The 25,904-nt window shown below is 41.2% G+C and overlaps 1 protein-coding gene across 1 annotated transcript in view; it reads left to right on the top strand.

Annotated features, from left to right (window-relative positions):
* Positions 1-25,904, top strand: part of NRG1 (neuregulin 1) — a 169,094-nt gene that overhangs the window by 33,787 nt on the left and 109,403 nt on the right. Inside the window, exons 3-5 of the mRNA XM_042822928.1 lie at positions 4,071-4,195; positions 11,421-11,471; positions 14,298-14,348. Coding sequence (XP_042678862.1) covers positions 4,071-4,195; positions 11,421-11,471; positions 14,298-14,348 — 227 coding nt within the window. The remainder of the gene's footprint in view (positions 1-4,070; positions 4,196-11,420; positions 11,472-14,297; positions 14,349-25,904) is intronic.

Below are 25,904 nucleotides of genomic sequence, written 5' to 3'. Positions count from 1 at the left end.
GTTTTTCCATTTTTTCTATATATTTATTTTTCCTGACAACACACTGATAAATGTTTGTCCTGTGCTGTACTGTTGTGCTGTACTACTGTGTACCTGTGCTGTACTACTATGCATGTACCACACTGTTACTACAGATATTTTAATGTGAATCCTTTTCTACTGTGAAGTGTAGGAAAATCATCAATGAAGGCTGGAGTAGTAGTGGAGCTACCTGGGATTAACGTCCACTTTGGGGACGTCAAATGTCTACATAAAAACAGGGTATATTCTGCAGCACCATTGTTAGCACACAGGGTAACACAGTCTTGACTCCTTCAATCCAAACGTTTGAGAATAATATTTTATATGCATTTATGAAAACTTTGCTGATTTTTATGTAGTGTCTGAGAGACAGAAGTGATTTTTTATATTTCCATGGTTTACAAAAAATCAGCTTTGTGCCATCATTGTGTGGCGGTAAAACAAAACTTGTTCATTGTGGGGAGAAAATAAATGTGTTTGAGCACTGGGTATTTAGCATGAGATTTTTTAACAAACTGCAAAAATTTCTGAAAGAATTATGAAGTTGCTAGCTTAGAAACAGAAAATGGAGACCTTAGCTTCTGGAGCAGGCATGGAAAATATGCTGCTTGATATTTTTGAATACATTTGCCCAGGGTGAGTGCTACTGCTTCACAAAATCTGCAGAAGTGGAGCAGATGCTGACTGCATTTTCCTAGATTTTTGAGAGTTTAGAAGACTCTTTGACAGTGCAGGTTTCCTCTAGACTTATCTTTCTGAAAACTGGCCCTTCACGTAAAATGAGCTCCAGGGATCACTCCACTGAGCTCACTAGGATGATTCTAGGGTGGTTGATTCAGAAGATGCAGGATCAAACATTCAGTGACATTACAGTGCAGCAGGTGAATCACACTAGATGCGTGTGCCCCTTCTTGTCACACTGGAAAGTCCAGAGAAACTAAGAATTTAAAATTTGGTGAAAGGTACTTAAATACTCAATTTTTACCCTAAATTTGTCACGGAGTAACAGTGTACACCCAGTGAGTTTCTGCTGCTCTTAGGACTGTACATGGTTCAGTATGCCATATTCTATTGATGGATCTGTACAGGTTTAAGCTATTTCTTTATGTCAGTGTAGACACAGTAAAATCTAAGCACCACGCAAGGCCTTTTCACTTGCTGTTTAAGCATTTCTGCTCATCTGCTTTTACTGACAATGTTTCATTTTATTTCTCTGCATCTCAAACGTACGTGAAGACCTCACAGTTCTGTGTTGGGTAGTATCCTGTACAGAGTCAGGCTCTCTTCATTACATAAATTACAGGATTTTGGGGCAGGAGCTGATGGCTTTGGATAGAGCAGTGCGTGAGAAAACTTTATGTACAAGTGCCCTGTATCTTGGGTTTCATCCAAGCTTAGCCTGGATATTTGTTCGCAGACAGGCAATTCTGGATGACAGATGGAGCCTGGAAGCAAAATGAATTCAAGCAGTCAGATAAGGTGGGCTGAGACTGTATTCTGCAATGCATTTTTTCTCTTTCATGTATGAATATAAGATCTGCAGTGCCATAGTACTGATGGACAAAAGATGTAGCAGAGCGAACTGTGGAGGGAGAGGCATTTTTTGGTGTAGCATGGTATAGACCGACAACAGAACAAGCATTTAGGTATAAAATCCCTTATCAATTACTTTAAGCGAGTTCTGCTGGAGCGCCATATTGCTATAAAGGGTTGTTTCATTTACAGCCATTCATGAGTCATCTTCTGCTCTGTCTGTTTTGAATTCTGTCATAATATGTCTTGATAATATCCTTACAGCTATAAATATTCTTTTGATGTCTTGTTCTTGAAGAATTTTTCTATGAATAAGACAAAATTTGGATTGTTAAAAGTAAATTTGTAAGCCATATGGTGGTTTTACCTATTTTAATCTCATCCTAAAGTTATAAAAGGAAGCCTCACTTCCTTAACTTTCTTCGTAGGTGTCATGTACAATGAAGAGAATAAAAAAAATGTATATGGTAAACAGAGTTACTGCTTCTAAAAGCCAAGAGTGCCATGAAGGATGTTTGCATCAATATTACTTAATGTCATAGAGAGGAAAAGAGATTGCAGCAGACACACAATGAGAGCCTAAATAAAAGTGATATCGCTGCAGCTGTGCTTGCTTATCAAAGTGAGCTCCCTGAAGAGTGGAGTCTGCTTATATTTTCTTTTGAAATACCCTGAAGCTACAGCCTGCTCTCCTTATAGACAAATGTCTGCTAGAGTAGCTGAAAGATAACCCGTGGGATATAGGAAATATCACATGTCCATGCAAGCTGTTAGATGGTATAGACTACTTCCAGGACAGGTCTTCAACAGTCTGTTGCAAGGGGAGGTGTGTGAATAGGTGGCAGGAAGTTAAATAGTTAAATTTTACTGTGGCGCTAAGTGTAGCTGTTAGATGCAAAATTCCATCCAAAGAGACAGTAGCTTCTGTCGGTGTCTTTTCCACTTGTACTCACTCACTCACTGTTGCCACCAGCTGGAGTCTTCTCTTACATGCTGTCTGAAATGCAGTGAGGTATTCAGCCCAGTAAATTAATCCAATATTGGGAACCTGAGAAAAGTCTCCAAATTGTCAACTACTCAGTTGTTTATCTTTGAAACAAACCATAGCAAACTGATAATCCTAGGTTGGCTGCTGCCTCTTCTTGGAAGGCCAGTAGCCTCAGGAAAGTAGCTTTTTTTTTCATGGCATGACAGGAAATGCTTGTGATGCAGGTTTCAAGTAGAGTTGGGGATTCCAGCGCAGTGGTCACATCCCATGAGGGCTACGGTGCTGAATCCTCAATGTTAGGACATTTGCATAGAGGCAGGAAAGGCTGAGATGCCTATAAGCAACGGATGGGATGGTTGACTGTAATGAAGGGAGAGATGGCTCAGAAGGGCGCACTGAAAGCAGTGCTGAGTATTTTGATTGCTCTAGAAGCACTGCTGCTACAAAGACTAATCTTTGGTGTGAACCCAGCCCTGCTCAATGGTTCCCAGAAGGAGTAACCAGCTGTAAAGTCCGAATGAAGAGTCAGAAAATGTGGCTGTGCTAAAGCAAAGCAGCTCCCCAGATACTGCTTTGCTCAGTACCTGTTGGTGTGACTAAGAGATTTTAGACTGAAGAACCTCTGCCCCTTGGGGGGGTAGTCCATAGTGTTAGGATAGGCTAACATAGGTAAGCCTGTGTTCATGCGCTCCACTAAGCAACTATTCTGTGGATAAATGAAGGGGCCTTTACTACAGGCAAAAACTTCCACAAAGCACCTATTTTAAACAGAAACTAGAAACACTGGTAATTTGTATATTTTCCCCAAGCTAGTCATTCTCTGCAGTCTTAGTAATGGGATTATTGACATCACATGAGTTGGGGACCCCTTGAATGACACCAGAGCATGTTCTTACCAAATTAATGAGCAGGCAGGAGTTCTGCATTTTGAAATCTAATCTCAAAACCTTGGAGACTGATTAAATTACGTCTCTGAGCCAGGAACAAAATGTAGCTTCATGCAAATTGTGCTCCTGCCCATAATTTTTTGTTAGTGCTGGAGAATGATTTACTATTGGGGTTTCAGAGGTTGTTGAAGAGAGTGGTGTGTCCTAATCTCATGATTATTTAGTCAAATGTTGGAAGCTACAGTACTTACCCAGAACTCTGCTACTGGCAATGTGAATCTGTAGAAAAGAGTAATTTATTTTAAAATTACACCCATCTCCATGGCATCAGAATAGACAACAATTTAGTTGAGGAAGGAAGGCTATTTTACAGAGATTTCCTTCAAGAACAAAGCCTCCTCTCAAGCAGAAAAGCATAAAGAAGCATCTTTAATTGAGTGCATTGGTATGCCTGTTCTCCAGCATCTTGTAGAAGAGAGATTTTTTTTTTACTGTCTTTCCTTCTTTCAAACCTGGTTAGTATTAATCTGTCAGAGTATAAGAATGGAAAATAAGAATCGGTTGAGGGTAAGAGTGCATTAGTTGATGCAGTGACTATTACTCCAATAAAGGACGCTTACATGCTTTTTGTCATTTCACAGGAAATACTCTGAGCTTCATATTTATAGAGCCACGTTGGCTGACGCTGGGGAGTACGCATGCAGAGTGAGCAGCAAACTGGGGAATGACAGTACTAAAGCCAGTGTTATCATCACAGACACCAATGGTAAGGCTTGGCTCTTTATTTTGCTATTGTGTTCAGAAAGACCTTGACTTTTTTGTTATTAGGGCAAAAGAGTCCCAAGGAGGAGGAAGATGTGCAAGTGAAATGGAAGCAGAAATGCTGAAATCTATTACTTGTGCTGAGAAAATGAAGCACCTCTATCATTGAGATGCTTGGCTTTCCTTACTCGGTCAAATAAGATGTGTCCTGTGGATCTCCTATGGCTTTTTCTGTGATAGACTTCCCAACATGAAGTTAAAGTCACAGTCTAAGTAGATGAGATGGGAAGATAATGAAGGAAAGGAAATATTTTAATTCTTGTGATATGTATGAATAGGAGAGTCATGAGAGTCCTGTAGAGGAGCTTTCATTTACCATAAACAAGTCTTAATTTCACTTCTAAACTAGAGCTCCCCTTCTTCTCTTCCATTTGCATGATTCTGATTGCCACAAGTTTTCCTTCCACTGATTTTGATAGCTTTCGGTTTTTTTTCATGGTTTCCACCATAGTAAAGACAAAAGCATATTATTCAAAGGCAGGAATGTACGTTAAGGCACCTTCATGTGCTGCATTTTAAACTTTTTTCAGGAGGAACAGAGATTCTTAGTTACCTGAACAATTTTAAATTATTATAGATTTGTTAATTGTTTTTGCAGAGCTCCTACACTTCATTTCACTGATAGTTCTGAATGCTCCTTGCGGGATTTAAGAAGTGTTTTCTTGTACATAAATGTTTTAACAGTACTGTTTCTCCTTGCACGTGCTTTGAAGGTGGTGGTTCAGCTGAAATGCTCTTTCTTAACAGTGGCATTATCTAATGTGGTTCTGATAATTCAAACTCCTGTGTCTAGCTCATGGTGAAGTATCAAAGAAACATAGTGTCATTAGCAAAGGAAGCATACATTATGCGTGTACGTAAGATGAGTTTGAAGCTGATGTTCCAACGGGAATTACGCAGTGGTGCTTTTTCTGTTCCACATTGTGCCCCAAAGCAGGATGTAGGCATTTCAATAAATAGGAAAACAAATGTAAACTTTTGCCAATGGGATTTGTCTTTGGATATCTGCTGTTTTGTGGTCACATGGTGATTGCTTGGCTGTATTCACATTGTGTATTTGCTATTCTAATTCATTAACTGAAGAATCCCAAGTGCTAAGATTTCACATAAGCTGTCTGGTATTATAGTCATGATCAGATGTCAGGAGACTCATATAAAAGATCAAGTGTTATTTACTGGAATGTTATTAGGAGCAAAAATGTGTAGGTGTTTCTGTGCAGCTTAGTAAATGCTCTTGGTTTCCATGAACACAATTTTTGATTGCTCACAAGCTGCTTACATGGAAAGCTCCTATACTGTTTCCAAGGAACTGGAGTTTCCAAAACTCTGCTGTAGGCACCGTGCCTGGGCAGTGATACAAATAAACGCAAAAAATATGTGGGCATCCTCCATTACTTCCTCAGAGAAGGAATGGTGACCTATGTGGGGAAGGATTTAATTCCTACTTTGTGACATAAATTTTTGAACTTCCCTTTGGGCTGTCCTGAATGACAGCAAAACACTTCTACTGCAAAGAATCAGGAGCCTGGATTTGAATGAGAACATTTGCAGGCAAACTTTTCAATGTAAATTTGTAACTGCTATGTTAGAATTTGTCTAATCTTGTTGTGAAACATAAGTTGTTTAAAACACCATCATGCATGCAAACAGGGAAAAATTGGATCCAACCTAAACGTAGCAGCTGGCTCTTTTCAGTGAAGATCTGAACTGGAAACGCAGTGATATCTGAACTGAAACATCTCAGTGACATTTGATAACCAAGAATCAGGCATGGCAGCCTTCACTGGGTGATTAAATCAATCATGCATATTTGGTTGCCGCACATACATTTGAGCCCCCTTTGCTTACTGTTTCTTATAAATTACCAGTAAAATAGTTCCTGTTTTTTCTGCTAAGCTTGGTATTTTCCACCTGGAGTTGAAGAACAGCATGGGCAACATCTAGTGACTTAAGAGCAATGGATCCCTAAGGCCTCAGAGGGCAACATCTGCTTTCCAAACAGGGACAGACCCCCTGCACTGTTGACCTCCTCACCCCTTCTTCCACCACATTCCATGACCTCTTCCCCTTGCTGGCTTAATGACTGATTTGGGATCCAAACTTGGTAATGAGCCCTGAAGGATAGTCATTATTCAGGTCCCGTATATGTGTGGTCCTGCTCTTTTATGGAGGGAGAAGGAAAGAAAGAAATCAACCTAAAAAAAAAAAAAAAAAGGTTCTTATAAATTTCCTGCCATTGGGCTTTTAGGGAAGACTTTGGGGTCCTGGACAACACAGGAGCCAGCTGTAGAAAACTGTAATGTGGACCCCTGAGAAGGGTGAACTTCTTCAGGGTAGACAGAATGGTTGTTGGTAATCTGTGAACCTTACCTTTAATTAAGCACGTCGTATGCACCGTTGGCACCTGCATACTCACCTGGCCATGCTTGTGAAGTTGCCCCACTGTCCATGAACTATTAGCTCCTCCTTTTCTTTTATGCTGTGTGCTTTAAGACTGAGGGTAAATAAGGGGATGATATTTCTGGAAATCAGGTTTTTCTTTCCACTAAGATATTATTACTTTTCAATGTAAAAATCCTGGGGTTAATTCCCTACATTTTTTTTTTTTTTAAAAGTTTATCTATTTTGGTTGACATTTTCTTTGCTGTTTTCCCACAAAAGGGAATTCTAGAGATAGATCAAAGGTCTATCTAGCATTGTGCCTTGTCTCTAAAATCAACCAGAAATGAATATTAAGAAAAGTTACATGAAGAATAAGGCACAATGTATGACTTTTTTCCCCCGAAAAGAACAGAAAAAAACACCTTTTGCTGTAAGGCCATGCATCTGAAAATGACCAATTTCTATTGCCTGCACCAAAGCATAAAAAAATGGGTATTTCTCAATAAACCATTGTAAAAATTTCTCTCTTTTTTTTTTTTTTTTTTCAATGAGAAAAGCGCTTTATTTTTCCTTGATCTAATTCTCAGGAATTATAACACTTTCTTACTTGAACAGTAATAGTGCAATAGCTCAAGTCTTTCTTACTGCTACTGTTATTATTATCATTGCTGTTAATTAAAACTGCCCTACTTGTTCTTATGCAAGTTTTCACTGTAAGTGAACAGACCTACAAACAAACATGCAGGATGTGCACTGTGTTTTCCTGTAACATTTCTCACATTTCTCCTTTTAAAGACACATTAAGTCTTGTTTATAGAGCCACATCTATGGATAAATAATGCAGCAAATGTAAAAATAGGTAGGCAAAATCTGTTTAGCATTCATATGAACAAGTAGTGGGAGCTTTTCTGTTCCCTTTTAAATTTCTAATGAGTATAAGTTGCCCACAGGATATGAGCTGCATTCTTAATTTCATTCACTCTTATTCTTGTATTCTCCCCTAAGAAAGATTGTAATTGAGGTCAGTTGAGCCATGATGTACTCCTGGAGTTGTATAAATTGTACACAGGTTTGGTTATACAATAATAGCCATTTTTTGCAACCTAATTTGTCTCTTTAGCCAGGCGAAGGATTTTTACAGTGAACTTTTCTGTGGCCTTCCTCATGAATATAAGACCTTAGCTCATTAAAGGACTCCGAGAGAATACTTTCTACCACAATTAAAGCTTTTAACTATATGTTTGAAAACTTTGTCACAAAAAATCTTACCTAGTTAACTAGGTAAGTGACCTCACTTTCTCAAGTGTAGAGTGCAAAAGCTGAATCCAGTGTCAGCCTTACACTTTAAAACCCATTGACCTAAATCCTTTGTCACACTAAGGAGATTTGCAGTGCTCAGCATGGCTCAATGTACAAAGGGGTGGATTTCTGCAGAGATGTTTGGAGAAGTCAACAGTGTTCAGTGTTCACAGCTGCTGTATTGTTGCAGGGTACTGTGTGAGTGCTCATCCTGCACGTCTGCGCAAAGTGAGCTGACATTTGAATCATTAGTAGGGGTGGCTGGGATAGCCTCACCTGAACTGAAGGGAACAGGAAGTGTTCAGATGATAGTTACACATAACTCAGCTGTGGGCAGAGGTAATCCTTGATAAATTCATGAATACAGAGACAATGGCCTGATAAACTCCTGGTTTTGCATCCTTATTATTTGCAGCACTGCTAACAGCTCAGAATTGTGCAGTAGCTAGCAGAAATCTGGTATTCATCATTCGTTAAAGCATCTAGTACTCACTGAGCATGTGGCCAACTGTGAAACATCTCAAAAGCAAGAAAAGTCCCTTCCTATGTATGCATTAATCTGAGATTTGATAAAAACAGGAGTGTTTTTCATTAACATAATTACAAGTTATCTAGGGCCACAGTTTTTTTGTTTTTGTTTTTTTGTGTTTTTTCAACATGGTAGGCTGACCTAATGTGTCATATTATGAGTGGGTGCAAATGAGCATTTTTGGGACCAATGTCAGTGGTTTTGGCCCTAAAGACAAGCATTACCGTTTCTCTGCCTGCTGAAGAACAAGTATCAGATGTTCCAGATACTTCCCTTTTCTCTAGATATGTGGCACCTATGTGTCTGACAAAATCGGTGCAAAAGCCTTAAGTCACTAGTAGAAAATAAACCTCAGGATGACTTGAAACGTTTTTGCAGCTCTCACTTGAATCCTCCTCAGAACTGAAGTTGTTGTCCCTGTCAGGGTCCTCGGGGATGTCTTGGAAGCTGAAACCAGAACCCATGACATCAAACCCTCAGTTTACTGAAGCAGGCTTTTTGTGCTAGGTCTCAGGCAAACTAGCAGAGGAAAAATGGGCTGTAGGGACATACAGAGGGCTCTTCACGAAAGTGTCTGTATGGCTGTTAGATACTTGGTTATCCCTGGAAAAAAAAAGACCTCTCCAGAGCAGGAAGACCTCTTGCCTCCCTGAGCAGTGCTTGCTGCCTTGGCTTTGAACTGTCCCCTCTCTGCAGCCCAGGCAATGCTCCCTGCCCAGCAGGACAGATCAAGATGCCAAGTTCAGCATGAGTGCTGCAACTCCCTTTTGTGTTCAGAGGCTCTTCCCCATCTCATCAGAAGGGACAGGAGTTGGAGCAGGTCAGAGTTGAGATGGGACTGAGAGACTGCAAGGACCTGTCCCCTAAAGCATTCCCAAGAAAAGATTTTTTGCCTGTTCTCCCAACATTTTTCCTAAAGAAAGCTCCAGCACAAACATATTCAGTTTCAGGAAATGGCACCTCATGAAATCTGATCACTTCCTAGAAACTCCAGGGGACAGGGATGGAGCATTTGAGGTTGCTGCTCCTCAGAGGGAAACAAGCTGTGGCCTCCATATCTTCAGCAATTGCAAGTACCATGACTAAAACATGCTTGGGCTTTTCCAACTCCAAGTACTGAAGGCTCCCATAAGCAGCCTCATCTTGTTTTCAGATGGTTCGTTGAGTGGAACTCTGTTGTCCTTCTTGTCTAAGCAAAATATCTTTTTTTTTTCAGATGCTACCATCCACTGTTAATGCTCCTAGTATGAAAATCACTAACAAGGCTTGGTAATGTGTGACTTAGCCATGTTTTCCAAACATATCTCTGGACACATTTCTGATGTGGGGGGCTCTGGCTGTGTCTTCCACTGGAAGGGATACTTTCCACCTGTGTTTTAAAGACATAGTCAAGCCTAGGGAGGCAGCAATAAGAGGTACTCCAAAAAGCTCAGCACAAGCACTAAATGGAGCATAGTTTCTTTGACTGGGAAAGAAAAGGTTGCTCCAATCATGCCAGATGCTGAGCTGCTCAGCTGTCAGACATGTTCTATCTCTGTTATGACTAAGAAAGGTTAATTGCTCAGACGCTCTCAGTGCACAACAGCAAACTGCCTCCACAGCTGACAAATGGTCCTGAAAGCTGTCTGGCTATGGGCCACTATGTTCCAAAGTTTGGAAAGTGCAAAGGTTTTGACCTTAAAAATGTTACTGATGATACTCATTTCCATGCCGTGCACCACTGGCTATCAGGGAAATGCTGCATAGCATGTTCTCTCTCATTAATGAGATGAAACCAGGTTCTGTTGCCCACACAAACAAGATATTTGCCAATGGAAACTGGATCAAAAGGGGAAAAAGTACTAACAAGATAGAAATTAACACACTGGCTCAACACAAGCTTAAAGATAAGGATCCTGAGGGGAAGACAATTGGGCTACGTTCCGTCTCTGTTCAAGACTCTATGCAAACTGACGAACATGAGCAGGGGGCTACCTGATCCATAATCAAAGAACAGAAGAAGAATTTTCTTAAACTGTCTTTTCCTATGTCTCTTTTGAGGCTTTTTCTAAACCATTTTTTGTTTGGCCTACCAGAGAATTCTTGGTGTGCCTTGAGGATTCAAGGGAAGACTTCTTCCCTGCCATTTGTATCCTTTCTCCAAACCTGGAACTCAAACATGTGCAGCAGCACCAAGCTGCAGAGATCTGAGGTGGGAAACTTGTGCAAATCTGAAGAAGACTGAGATACATAGAACTGAGGAGTAATTTGTTCATACCTACAGAAGTCCATGCACTTGTGGCTTGTAGTGTCAGCAGTGCACAGTCCGGTGGATGGTGTCATTAGAAAAAGGGAACTCCAGTGCAAGAAGTCCATGGCATTGTGTCACTGGCAGCAGCACATCTCCATAGGACCAGGATGGAAGAGCAACTTTCCTCCTCTCTTCAGCAAAGCAACTGATTTCTATCACAGCAGTCATCCCATGGGAGGCTGGATTTGCATGTGTGACTTCGAAGATTTCAGTGAAGTGGCAAGTGACATTATTGGATGTACTTAGCAGCAATCGAAGTGATATGAGCAGGAACACATCTCTGCAAAATTTAACTCTCTACAAGCGTAAGGAGTGAACACTCACTCCGACGCCTTCCAGAAGCAGAACCATCTGTGTGATTTCTCCTGTTGCCACTGATCAGTTATTCCCAGAGGAGAATGAAAGATTGATCAACTGGCTTCTTTGAGAAGTAACAGACTACTTCTTCAGTCCCACCAGCAGACACCATTGTTTTTCTTTTTTTTTCCCAAAAGGAAACTTCTGCAAGCTGATGTCTGGTTGCAGCCTCTGCAGCTGAAACAGAATTTAAGCTTGCTTCTTCAAGCATCTTTTCCTCTTTTCCTCCTCCATTTTTGGAGCTGATTGCTGCTAGAGGAACACCTGGCTCCCCCTCCATTATAACTTCTTGTTGCCTCTTGTGTTTTCCAGAGAGCACCAGCAAGATACCAGTATCAACAGAAGGGACAAAAACTTCTTCACGTAAGTTCCATTAATAGAGTCTTCCTCTCTACTTCTCTTTGTTTCTTTCTGAACTGCTTCTGCAGCTGTGAGACTGCTTCTTCTTATCACCTGCATCAGTTCACCTGCGTCCAGAGCCTCAGAACCTGCTTATGATCTTGAATGCTGGATCTGCTTCAGGGACTAAGAGATGAATGAAGAAGGGTTAAGCATACCCATTAGTATCCTGGAGCTGTACTGAGGATTATAACATGGCCTGCAGTTGTCAACCTGCAAGCAGCCCAAATGAAAGCATGTTTGAGCTGTTTGGACCTGTGCTTTAAAAAGCACTTTTTGCTCCTGTTCCTGTACATCCTATCAGCCACACATGAACTTGAGCATATGGATATACTGATATTTCCAACAGAAAGAATGCTGCCTAGACTGCTCTGTTCTTCTGGGCTCTAGGTGGATTGCCTGGCAGCTCTTCAGGATCTGTGAAGGTAGACACTAGCATAGTTTAACTGCTTTCAAAACTGCCTTTGGCACAATAGGAGCCTTCCCCGGGTGGTTTCCTTTCAGGCTGGTGGAATTCTGCTTTCAAGATCCCACTTTCAGTTACGTATTTCATACCTCTAGAGTCACTCCTGGAATGACCCCAATGAGAAGTCACTTTCATTATTTTAACATTGGAGTTACTTCAAATATGGTCACAATTCTAGCAGTTATCTCTACTACCGAGTTTGGCTGAGGGAGCTGTGGATAGGCACGTGTGAGCTGAGCATCCCAAGATTTACAAGATGCACATATCCTGCTTGGCAGAGAGGCTGGGGTCCTGCTAGCTTTTTGAGAAAGCTATGTCTGGCAGAGACAGGTTTTAGTGTGAGATGACAGTGTTTGTAGGCTAGATCAAGGAAAACAGTGTGATTGCCAGATTTTGCATTTAGCATGCCTGCAGCCTTCCCTTTGATGCATCTGCGTGTGTGGCGACCTACTTCTGAAATCTTGGCACCACTGCCTGACAGAAAAGCCATTGGATGTGCCCATATTCTTTCATGTTCTCAGTGGGGCCTGTCACCAGTGCTTCACTGGGTATCTATAAGACCACATAGCTAATAGCAAGTGTCCTGTAACCATTGGAACCATTCTTGTTCAAAGAAGGTGACATGCTGGTCAATGACTCCACTATGCTCCCCCTTCTGCAGCAAGAATGCAGACCCTGCACTTTGCTCCCTTCTTTCCCATGAAATATGTTTCTTGTTATGAGTAGTCTCTTTCCTTGCCTGTGTCCCTTCCAGTGCCTGCTGTTACATTACTGCTCTCTTCCTTGCTGCTTTTGTTGACTGGAAGGAAAGAGGCAGGCATGTTTAAAAGGCTGGCTGCATTCCTGATAAATCCGCTGCACTTGCAAATGCAGTGCCAAGCAGCACATCATGCTGTTGGCTTGAAGGATAGCAGAAAGCAAAAAGTTCGATGGCCGCATGTTGAGATCTTCTAATGTGCATCTCTATGGCATTCTGAATAGGTCTTTGCTATGTGGCTAGATCAGATATCTGCTTGATGCCTTGGTCCAGACCACTTTAGCTTTCCCTGTCACTGCAGCATTCTTCTGCTGACTGATAACATCTGAGATCTCAAGCATTACTTATTTTTTCCAGACCTTACAAATGCAAATAAATTATCAGTGTGCTGCTTCTCCAGTTGGAGGTTGGCTGTTGTGAATGATGATGTGTGAATCACCGGGTGTTGATAGGAGGGCTTACAGAGTAGTTTTAGCTTTCAAGTGAGGTTTTACTCTGGCTAAAAGCTGACTCTACTAAGCAGCAGGCTCATCTTTTCTGCCTGAAGTGACATGTTGCTGAATATTTCACTAAAGAGCATGCTTTATGCCTCACCTGCTCCTAGGGATCGCAGGCTGGTTGCCCCTCTCGGTGGCATGTCACATTGATGCCTCAAGCTGACTGTTCTCCCTGCAGACACTTTCTTCCACCTGACAGCACTCCTGAAGCACGCTCCTGAATTCTTTCTTCATGCATGACACTACGTTCTGCTGGACTCTAAGACAGTGAAAGCCTATGCACCACCCAAATTCCTAGTCCCATCTTGCTACGAGGTTCAGTTTCTTACAGTGCAGGAGGTTCAGCCCCTGCACAAGGCTGGCATGCTTCTTTCATTAACTTTTATGAGTGCTTGCTTTGTGTGATTTCTGCTGAGGCCTGCTTCCTGCAGCTGTCCTACAAGATTATTTGCCATCTTGAGAATGTTGGGGTTTCTTTTTTCCCCTTTGCAACCACTTTGGTTCTGGTGCTGTGTCCAGTTTTAGTCTGGAACATGTCCTGCTCCCCCTTCCAGCAACAGCTTTTTCCAGAGGTTGTAGCACTCAAGGACCTGCTGTCTTCTGAGCTGCAGAGGTTCTTATCGTAGTTGTGGAGTCCTGACTGCCCATTTGGAGTTAGGAAACTAGAAGATAAGCAGCTAGTGTCTCCTGGGTTGGCATGGGGATCTGCAAGACCTGCTGCTTTCCACTTTCCTCTGATGCTGTCACAAACAGCTGAACATTTTGCTCTCTCTTTGCCAGTTTTCTCCTGATCTTCTCTCCCAGAACTGTGGAGCATTTTTGCTGTAACTGATTATTCACAGTGTGCCTAGGACACACTGTACCAACTTTGAAGTTCTTTGCTTTCTGGATCTATCTCTTTTTTTTTTTTTTTTCATCTGCTTCAGTGGGTTTCTGATTACTACAAAAAGAGAAATTAAAAAAAAATAAAGAAAGCCCTTCTTGGGGAAAATGTTTGTGTTCCTCCAATTATAACAGTGTAGTTGTGGCTTTATTCTTACAACTTTATTGTTACCTTCTGTGTGTTGCAGAACCCATGCTTAGGATACAAGCTTCAACAGAAGGAACAAATACTTCCTCCTGTAAGTACATACAAGCTGTTTAAATTATTGCTGGCAAGCATCTTGGATTCAGGTTGGATGGGTCCCTGAGCAAATCTGATTTAGTACTTGATCTAGCAGCTGGCAACCTTGCCTGTGGCACAGAGTGTGAACTTGGTGATCCTTGAAGTCCCTTCCAACCCAAGCTATTCTATGATTCCATATGATTCTATGATTTTCCACCCTGTAGTTCAGCAAACAATGTGCTTCTGTCTAAAACTACAATAACGGCTTGGAAGTGACTGGATAGGATTCCTGAACTACAAATACATCATTGAAGGGTTGTTATTTCTTGAATATATGAGAATAGGATTCTCAGAGACATGTCCTTTGCAGATTGATGGCTAAACACCCTCCTTTAGAAAGGTCAAATGCATATTTGGGTAGGATAAGGGAAGGGGAAACTGCTTCAGTTTCCCATCTGAAATTCCCTTCTCTGCTTCCATGCACCCTGCTCCTGGAGTACGTCATCCTCCAGTCCAGCCATTCGTAGCTGGAGTGCTTTTTGCTTTATCTCTGTGCCAGCTGGTGCATGTTAGAGCTCCTCAGGAGCTTTTCCCTTTGCCTATTGGGAAGAAGATGAGGAAATTGATGGCCTTTTCTTGTGCATCTTCTCTCAGCTAGGACAGAGAACCAGCATGGCAGCACCAGAGCAATCCTGTCCCTCCTGAGGTGGAGGCAGGAGTTTGTCTCTTTGTTCATCTTGAGAGCGCACTGGGATCTTCAGAGGCACAAATGGGGAAGGTGACTCTTGTCTTCATCTGTAGTTTCTCAGGGAAACATGCTCACCTGTGGTAATGCTAAGCAATTCCACTCTATAGAGCAATCAGGCAGAGCTTTTAAATAGAGCCAAACTGACCACCTGCTTAGCCTGATTTTGTGCCATCGAAGAGGGCACCTCAAATGAGGTCATTGGTGTTGCAGGAGGCAGGGTGCTGACCTTCTTCTAAAGCGTGAAGTATTGGTAGCTCTCAGAAATGACATGGCAGGTGGGATAGACCAATAGTCTTATCCATGGCAACTGTTCCAGCGTTGCTATAAAATACAGTGCATGCTCTATAACAAACTGTACATACATGCCCTGAACTTAAATCTCATAGCTACTGGCAGCAAAAGCAGAATGACCAAAGCCAGGTCTCTAGATGCCGAATTCTGAACATTTTTGGTATTCTCTATGAGATGCAGAAGATTTATTTCCATAGATTTTTTTCTCCACTATTAGGCTGATTGGTGTTTTAAGTGTGTCTCAAAGAAACTTAGAAATCTGATAGGTTATTTAAAATGATCAAAAAGCTTTCTGCTAGCGAGGTAAGAAGAGTAAATACTCTTGGTCTTCTTTTTCCTCCAAAGCATAGCAATAGGGAATGCAAGAGTAATTCCTGGAGCATTTTAAAACAGTCATTTCTTTCTGCTTTGTTCTCAGTTGAATTGGTGTTTATCAGAAGTAATTGTATCCGACTCACTAAAATAAGTAAGAGAGAAGAGAGAGTAGCACTGGATATTGCTGTCTGTCCTGTGTAGCAAAGGTACTACAAAGTAGGAGGGAGCTGATGTTTATTGTTAACAGATGTGAATGTCTACTCACACCATAGAGCAGTGAGGGAATTGAATCAATGTACTTCGAAAGTGGCTCAGGGCTTTTCTTTTCTGAATTTCAGTGGGATATGTCCATGCCACGCATGTCACTGTCAATCTTGAACAGCTACAGGAGCTAAAATTAACTGTTTCCTTCCACTTCTCAGACCATGATAGATGTTTCAGAGAAAGTGCTGGCGCAGTTACTATTGACCAGGTGCTGGGAGGGACCTGAGAACAGCAGTGATTAAGTAGGCGCTCTGCCCCAAGCTTTTACAAATGAACAGATGTGTCAGGCTTTGCTTTCTTAGAGTTCCAGTGACAACAGATGTATTCAGAACAGAAATTTTCAAAAAATCCTGTCTCTGCCAAGTGCTCCACAACAAGCATCCCAAAACTGAAAGTCCCTTTGCCCTTTTATGTGCATACATACTTCAGCTCCAGTTTGTTTTGAGAGTGTTAGCCTTCATGCTAAAGTAAAAGAGAAGAAAAAGACCATGATATATTTCTAGTTCCACACAACAGACTAACGAGAGGATGAAGCAGTGGTTCAAGGGAGGAAGTGGAAGGTTTTGTGTTCTGTTTCATAAAGTGAGACTTTTGAGATGTAATTGCTAGCAATCCCCCTGTCAGATAGAAGTGATTTCCGCCTTCCTTTCCACCCCACCCCTAGAACTGTCCCATATATGTTTATTTTTCATTGTGTAATACTGAACCCCAGGTTGAAACTTTTTGGATTTTTTAACAACTAAGTTGTCTCATTTTTGTGCTCTCCATACCATGGACTAGAGAGATCATTCTTAAGCACATCAGAACAGTATGAGAATGGAAGGCATTTTTTGTCCCCTTACTTTCAGGGCTCCAAATCTCCAAAACACATCTCTTATGATCCTGCAATTTCCCATTCTTCTGATGTTGCACTGAAAAAAGGAAGTCTGAGGCTTTAGTCTAGTGCCTTGGACTTTATGACTTCAGTCAATGGTATTCAAGACTAGAGAAATAAAATGTGTTGGTCTTTTTGGTCTTCTGGGACATGTTATTGAAGGAATCTTGGCTTCTCACTGACAGGTAAAATAGCATATGGCAGTCCTCCTTTTCTTTAGAAAAGTGATCCAAAACGTTACATTCTCATTTGTAAATTTGAACATACCTGGAAAAAAAAATTAAAATCAGTGAGGCTTCCTGTTTTGAAATGATCAGCATTGTGTGCAACCTCCTGATGGAGGAATACTGTGTGAGGGAAAGGAAGTGGTGGGCTTCAGGGTGTCTGTCTGTGGTGGTCACATCTCCTGTTGACATAGGAATTGTCTGCACAACAATACAGGTGTATAGAACATCCATGACACTGTGCCTTAGCTTATTGTTTCTAAGAACAACGGCAGTTCTGAAACTCATGCCCAGAGGGTTAAACTGAGTCAAGAGCTGAGTGTTTTTAGTGGTAGAAAATGAAGTTAAAGGGAGCTGGAACTTGTGGAAGTATGTTTCAGACTGGTCATCAGGGAGGGAAGCATTTAGTTAATTGCATCTTGCAACATTACCTTCATGTCATTGTTTATACTGCCCATTAAAGAGCTGCTCCTTAATATGTCTGCAGAAATGCTTCCTCCAGCAACAAGCCTAGGTGCCTTGCGTAGCCTGCCTGCTCCAAAACCAATACTCAGTTCAGATTGTCCACTTGTGCAGAAAGGTGAGCCAATAACCAGGAAGGTGGATCTGCTTGGAATATGCTCTTGATTTTGTAGTGCCTTCTTGAGGGACATGAGTATCAACAGGAGAACAGGTGGAAGGCTGGTCCCACCTTGTCTATGTCTTCCTTTTTGGAAGAGAACAGAGAAAGTTGCTTTAGCTTTTGGCTGGAGAAAAAAAAACCAATGTTGACTTTGTCACATAGGCTGGTTTAACCTTATTTTCCCTCAAATTTTTGTGCAGGCCTTTAAAACCTGCACATTTTTTTTTAATTTTTTAACTTAAAAAAAAAAAAAAAGAAAAGATTAACTGGAGGAGGAATGTGTTGGATGTGTTGGTTAGGACTGCTTATTTCTTCTCTCTAGATTTTATTATTTGTAAGCTCCAATATAAAATTAAGTCTCCTAGTTAGTGGAATACTGCTAAGTGGAATGGATCCCCTGCTAAAACCCAGTGTAGTGTGCAATATTTTCTAATTTCTTTCTCCACAGTGGGCACTAATCACAATGGAGAGCACAGTGGTAATCTCAGTACCATTATGATTTGATCTGGCATGACAAATCCTGTTTCCTGTGTTTAAATTTTGCAGATAGGGCAAACTAATGTGAACAGATAACATTTTCCAGAGATACAGCTTTCAGCCTTCATGTGACTCTGGTCTAAGGGTCGTGTGACATTAAATGTCTGTTTCCAAAACACTTAATCTTGCAGACTTCTCTGCAGCTGTATTCTCATTTCCTTGTTCTTGGATTGGCATTGAGGACCTGAGGTTAAGCAGCTCCACTGGAAAGACTGGACATGTCAAACTTCTGAGTCGTCACTGCTATTAGAAAGTTAGTTCTCTTCTGTGCTGTTTTGGTGTTTTTTGGTACTTTGGTGTTTGGTTTTGTTTTATTTTTCTTCGAAGAGGTCCTGGAGGTGAAAGGCAGTAATGAGTATGAGCAATATTAAAATTGGAAGAAGCTGACGTAACAGTCTTAAAAAGTAAGTGGGACAGTTTATGGAGCTTTAATAGAGCTAGGGAGTGAAAGGATTTTAAGGACATCAGCTTTATCTATCCTTATATTGGTGCATGTGGGTATAAATCTATAAGGCCAGTGCTTGCCTCAGCATGTGTATATGATGAAGCAATAGTGTTTTCTGTATAAGGATGCACACATACGTAGATTTAAGATGTATAATGGTGAAAGCAATGATTTATTTCAGACTGTGATTCCTTAATGTAATGGATTACATCAAAAAAGCACCATCAAGCATGAGACAGGCCATTCTGCTGCCATACATGTTGTAAAAGAGCCTTAAACTTGTGTTATTCCTGCACAAATTTTGCAGACACACCTCCTGTTGCCACTGACACGTTGTGGATCTTCTCCTCTCTCCAAGGTTCTCACAGAAACTCTTTCTATCATTTAGCAGGAGGACTGAGAAGTAAAATGTTTCTCAAAACTGCATTTCTGAGATCTCAAACCCAACAGTAAACCTCCTGAAAAATGTATCTCTGTGTGAGGGGAAAAATAAAAAAAGCCTGATTCTCTTCATTTCCCCACAGTGCTGAAGTTACCTGTCCTGTATGCCCAATAGAGACACAAATCAATATCTTTGTGGTTTGCCAGCTTAGCCTATGCTGAACTTGGAGGATGCAAGCTTATATCACAGGGGTGTATTAGTGGTCTGATCATGGTCTTCTGGTTGCTGTTTCTTCCATGGGAAGAAATCCCTGTTGCTGACTCTACAATGAAAACAGGTGCTCAACGCTTCTCATTCCCCGTTCTACACCAGCTAAGCCCTTCGTGAGTAGTAGCAATAAACATAGCTTGTGGCATTGGATCAGTCTTATCTTTCCTTCTAAGATTCCTAAAAAAAATTTCCTAAAATTTTCAAGGCACTAAGGTAGTTTGTACTGAAGGAATCTACCAACAGGCAGTAATAGTAGTTGGGATGTGGGAACAACATGGAACATGTGACCTTGACAGAAGCATGTTTCTATTTTAGGCATTCTGGTGAATCAAGATATGCCCCTAACTGGGCTGAAATCGAGAATGTCAGTCATTTGTAGGAAAGCATAAGGGAGCCAAAAGCTCAGAGCAAGTGTGAAAAAAAATATATTCTCAACAGACAAAAAAAAATTATAAATAGTGCCACGTGGGTACGAGATAATACTAATACAGCAGGTACTTACTTAGTAACTTACTCCTGAGTCAACAAATTCTGTTCATCTCTTTTTCTTCCATGTGTTTTCTAACAATAAATACCTACCTCTGAGGCACCCCGAGTCAGCAATGCCAAGTCCCCTGTGTCCATGTTTCAGCTTTGATTGGAAAGGTCCAAGAAAGAGGAAAGACCTAAAGGGCATTAGGATTTTCAAGTCTGAATTTCCCAGCATGCCTGGTGGTTTTACTGAACTTACTTTGTTGGAAAAGAATGCATACCTGGCTTTCTTGGATTGTGTGTTCTGGGCTTTCCGTTCTACATTCTCCCAGGGGAGGTCTTAAGCTGCATCAGCAGACCCAGTCTGGCATAGCAAGGCCCTGCACCATGAGAGGTTGTTTCAAATTAGTGGTCTGGCGGTGGAAGCATCAGTCATGAGGCAGAAATGGATGTAATACAAAGAAGACAAGAGACTGGGTCTGATGCTTTATTTTCATGCTGAGCCTCCAATTCACTCAGTTCTAGTGAGTGTTGTCTAGGATGCTGTTGTCTAGGAAGAAGGAACAAAGTTTCTTAGAAGGAAATAAGGGAAGGGAAGATACCCCTCAGTCTTTTGGTTGGTCTCCTAGGTTCTGCTGATTTGTAAGCAGGAATCCAGACAGCACCTTCCAGTTTAATAAGTGGGAGTGCTTCATCATTCAGTAGGATTTGTTTCTAGAAGATAAGTGCAGAGGATTACACAGCAGTAGGTAAACGAAAAAAAAAAAAAAAGGTATGCTATTATCTTAATAACTTGTAAAGTTGATGTCTTTGAGTAAGTTCCAGTTGCTTAAAAATAACTCCTCATTAACATACTTCTTAAAAGATGCAAACTGCATGACATGTTGCATTTCAAAAGCCATAGGCAAAGCGCTGTATACATAAATGTGATCTTCTCTTAACTGTATGGCTTTAAAAACCGTCACTTTATCCCTCATTAACTTCTCCACACGGTGTTATGTTGCAGTAGAGACTCCACTTGGACTGTAGCAGGTAAATTAAAAGCAATGATTTCCCTGCATGCTGCTATTCTAACATATTCTAACAGTGCAGTGGAAGCCAAGATAAACCCTCAGGAAGAAATTATCATCCTATCTTTCATGTTCACATCTCTTCCAAATTGCCTCTTGTAACCTCTCCTAATTGGATACAAAGTGGGAAAGTTGTATCTCCACTGACTTTCATTATCAAAATGTTCCCATAGATTCCTAATGGTTTCTGCTCTTCTTGACATTTTCCTGTACAGTGATGAGAACAAATCACTGTACTCACTGCAGCAATTAGAGAGTAGCTTTTTATAGCCATCTTCTCTCTAGGTGTGTATCTTCCTAAGTAGTTAGTGATAGTTAGCTAGTCAGAGAATTGAAGTTGTACCTGCAGTAGTGTGGAAATGCATGTTAAGGAGCACAGAACATGCATTTTCATTTTCTGAATAGGAAATTATGCCTTGGGGTAATTATCCTTTATGATTTATGTCTTATGCATAACAATATGTTGTTTTGGTGAATGTATTTGTATTTCTCTATGTATTTGAATATGTATAGACTTATATATATATGCATATACAATGCAGGAAGGACTCTTATTTCTTTATATTTTCTTATCCTGACTGCCCACTCTTAGAGCTAGTAATTGCAACTTTATTACAAGCATACAAAGCTCATAGGTGTTAACAATAATTTCCGTTAGTCTCGGCATCCAACTGTCTGAGATTCATTGGCAAAATAAGTCCACGTTTTCCCTTCTGTAGGCATCTGCTTGTTGAAAAGAAGAAACTTCCATTGACTCCCATTTTCAAGCCGCATCAACCCTACTGCTAGCTAAAAGAGCATTAAGCATTTCTAATTTATGGTGGATGTTCATAAAGGCAAAGCCTATGGTGCTAAGTGAAGGGAGGCTGAGGAGTGTTCTGGAGTACTGGAGCAGTGTTTGCCCACTCCATCACTGATGTGCTTCCTTGTGTTATTCTGCCCCTCATCAGCTGCTGCTTTCCAAGGCACTTGGATGACATCATAAAGCATAGTGTGCATTGAAGCCTTTCCCAGGAGGCAGTATGGGTACCATCTCACCAGCTCATCTCCATTCGCTCTAATAAGCAGTCCTATCACAGTATTCCAGCAGATGCTGTAATTCCGAGAAACTCCCAGGTGCCTTCATGCCATTCAGCATACATTCAGAATTCATACAGCCCAGTTCACGTCATAAAACTGCCACTCGGATGTGCTAAAGTGCTGCCTTCTCACAGTTTAGACACTGCGACATGAAAAAAACACAGGTATAAAATGTTTGTAACGAAGGGCAGAGCTGCGGCAAAGTAGTGTGAGATGCAGATGTAGGCCAGGCACACCACTTGCCCTTGGGCTGAACTCTGTTACTGAGCAGCACAGAGATACCCATGCTGAGTCTGCCCTGTCTCCTTCCCCTCCAAGAAGTCCACATGAGGCACAGAGCACTGACATTATTCCACTGCCCCCCTGAGTTGAGCGATCTGGTCCATGCACTGAATACTTTTTGGTGATGTTGTACAGAAAGATGTGACCATACTTCATACACTCCAGTCCCAAGTCGACAGTGGACACAGCTGCTTTTCCAGCCCTGAGCATCTGACTGTGTTGTTTGTTCATTTGTTTCTGTTTTGTTTATTCAGCACAGAAAAGCTCCTAGCTTCAGAGCTATAAATGTTCAGCATTGATGTTGAGTCAGGGAGGATTTGACCATACAGACCTTTGCTGCCTGAAGCTTTTACAAAGATCATATGCTGTTGAGCTTATCTTAAAGTTTGGCATTTGTACACGGGGTAATAATAACCTTTCAGAAGGTAATGAGGTCATAATTTTTCTGACGTTTGGAAAGTGGAAAACTGAACTTTATTACTGATATTTTTCTGGTAATATTCACAGTCACGAAACATGATTCTTAATAACACAGTCAAGTGTCTATCAGGTATTTAGAGATTCTCCCAAGAACTTTCCAAAATGTCAGCATATTTGCCAATGAGTATTACTGCAGTGGTTCATTTTTCAAAGGAAGAGAGAATCCTTACTCCAGGAAAGAAGTGTGAGGGCATTTTTTCACTGTCTGTTTTAGAGGCAGATATCTAGCTGGTTATTCTGTCTCTGGCAAAGGCCACAGCTTCCTACAGTGTAGAAACATGCCCAGTGGATTTGCTGCTGGCAACTGTGGCACAAACTGTCAGTAGCAGAAAAATTTTTCAGGTCTTCTCAAGTTGGAAGTGATGTAATCACATGTGAGGCTTTTGTTCATTTGAAATGGTTTTTTTTTTGTATATAGTAACAGGGGATGTTCTTTAGCTGTAGCTGGAATTCTGTTGCAATCTTCTAAGTGCTAGTATCCATTGCTCAGGAGCATCAGTTCAACAGTTTAGCTATTGTTCTGAGAAAAGGGTACATTTAAATGTCTGGTTCTTTAGCCTGATTAAATGATATCCTCCCTGCTTTTACCATAAAAAATAAAAATTATTAAAAAAATCCAGAACTGGCATTGAAATAATTTTTTAATCCCTTAATATTTAATTATATTTTATTTACAGCAGTACAAATACAGAGTAATTCCACTGACTCCACTGGACAAATAGGGAAACAGGACCGGGGTTTAACCTTGCAGTATATTTTTTATACAACAAATATGACTTTTATTTATCCCGTAGAACAACTCTTTCCTTCAATTTCCCATTGGGAAATCTTAGGCTTAGAACAAGCTGCAGGCTCTGCAGAGTTCCCGAGTGTTTTAATGATGTACACAAAACCCATTAGTTGCCACAGTGGCAACTACTGCTTGACAAACAGTAGGATAACAGTTGTCTCAGGGTCTGCAATAGCTAGAGAAATCCTAAACAGTAATTTTGCCGGAAGTTAGAAGAATAGCCTGGAGCAGCAGCACAGCCCAGTTAGATGTGTGTCTGACTATTTTGAGGCTAAATTAGTTTTCTATTGTAAACAGCTTTGAGTCATTTGCTGTCTATGGTCATAGGCAAGCTACCTCTGTAGAGTAGATGCTTGTAACTCCTTTAGATTTTTGTTGCTTTGGAGGGAAAAGGAGACTAAGGTAGGTCCAAAGAAAGAATGCAGTGAATATGGATTCTGCCATTTTTTTGGTGGACTAGTAGTCAGGCAAACATTGCTGCAATCCCTGAAAGCAGTGGATCAGTCTCTGGCTTCATGGGAGGTTACACAATTCTGAAACCCTCTCTACATCTGTTCAGCCAGCACATTTGGACTATGTGAAAGCTGAAATGCCTTCCTGGAAGCAGAAGAAAGAAAGTCAGGCATGGCGTAGGGACTGTGTACCTTAACCAGTTGCATGTTTCTGTTAGACGCAGAAGATCCTTGCTGTCTTTCCCATGATTTCTGAATCCTGCCTCAAGTATATAGGTGACCTCTCTTGCTGGAAGCAGTGCTGCAAGTAGAATACTTTAGAGGACAGCAGCTAAGCATCAGCACTTCAGTAATTCTTACAGCCAAATGGACACCTGGCAAGCTAATGTGATGTTGTAATTATTGTTTGAGTTATGTGTAGAAAATATGCAGTAAAACTCCAGATAATTGCATGTGAATGGCATTTGCAATTATATGTTCACTGTATAATACGCATGCATCAGGGACCTTATACTCACTGCAGCAAGAGAGCACAGCTATAAGCAGGCTGAGCAAATGGCATTTCTCAATTTAAATGTGCAAATGAATTTTATACACACGGACACTATTAACAGATCTCCATCAGGAAGGCTGTGTACAGGGAAGGAAATATTGCCTTTGAATTTGATAGGAATCTGGTCCTTAGGAACAGAATCACAGAAGGACTTCGGTTGGAAGGGGCTTTAAAGATCATCAAGGCCCAGCCTCCTTCCATGGGCAGGGTTGTCACTCAGTATCTGTTTCATCTTGAACAATATCTTTTTTTTGTCTGTAAATGTCTTGTGAAATATAGGACTGTTATTCACAATTACAGCCCAAGAACAGCGCGGATGAAGTAATGGTTGGAGAAAAAGTAGTCAAAAATGAGTGAGACAAAAATACTGATTGCTATCAAATTTTCCAAAGATCTGAACAAGTAGCTGTAATAGAAGCACATCAGCTATTGTTGAAAAACTGAGACCGCTAACAAGAAAAGGACTCTTAGAAAAGCTGTTTAGTGAAAAATGGACATCAGTTAACTTTCTAGAATGAGAAGCAAGCAGGGAATGTGTGGCCATTTTTGTTTAGACTTGCTGCTCTCAAGTAGTTCTGCTGAATCCTCATGCTGTGGCAGTAGTTGGGTACAGGAAAAGTAGCCTAAGCAAAAGAGAGCTTGTGAGCTTGATCTAGCATTTCTGCTGATCTTTATCTCAACCACCTCTTGACATCCATTTATCAAGTGGTACATATCCTTGGTGTGTCCCCTTCTGTAGCTGCAGGAAATCACCCATGTGACAATGTCTATTACTGCATTTGTGAGAAACACTCACCAGTAGAGGTTCAGTAAGTCTTTGAGTCTACTTATTTTTCTCTGAGATCTCTGAGATTTCTCCCTCAGCAGGATGGCTCCTGTCTTGGCCTCCAGTAGCCCTACAGAAAGCAGCTACTCCCACTGATTTTCAGCGTGATCTCTGCAGACAGTGCTGCCTTTCATACACCAGTCACTCTGCTCTACATATGACAAAACAGAGTTGCAACTAAGAACGTGCCAGCCTCAGTCTGGGCTTTTCATAAGACACATATGCAGGACAGCTTATTGTGTTCTGTCGGACTGATACAAGAAGACTAAACCTTTTCCATCCATAGAGAGATATGAGGGAGGAAAAAGGGAAAAAATAGAGAACACTTATTCTTTCCGGTTAAAACTGAAATAGCTGTGGTTCTTGAATTGCAGTGTAGCTGATCTGGTCAAGCTGATCATGTGTGGTTGTATCCTGTCTACCTGGCCCACCAGTCTCAGGCAGCATGCAGCAGTTCGTGCCTCAGAGACTGCTGCTGGAAAGACACAACAGAAAGGTGATGCCTCTGAGAAGTGCTTCCTTCTAACAGCGACCATGAGGGGAAACTAAGCCTTTCTGATTCCTGATTTTCCTCTCGTTAGGCCTAAGGGGAGTCT

Source organism: Centrocercus urophasianus, unplaced genomic scaffold (assembly GCF_019232065.1).
Source record: "Centrocercus urophasianus isolate 14NV4802_14NV808 unplaced genomic scaffold, USGS_Curo_1.0 seq_21, whole genome shotgun sequence".
Lineage (NCBI taxonomy): Eukaryota > Metazoa > Chordata > Aves > Galliformes > Phasianidae > Centrocercus > Centrocercus urophasianus.
The sequence above is the reverse complement of the archived record's forward strand: the minus strand, read 5'-3'. Positions and strand labels throughout refer to the sequence as shown.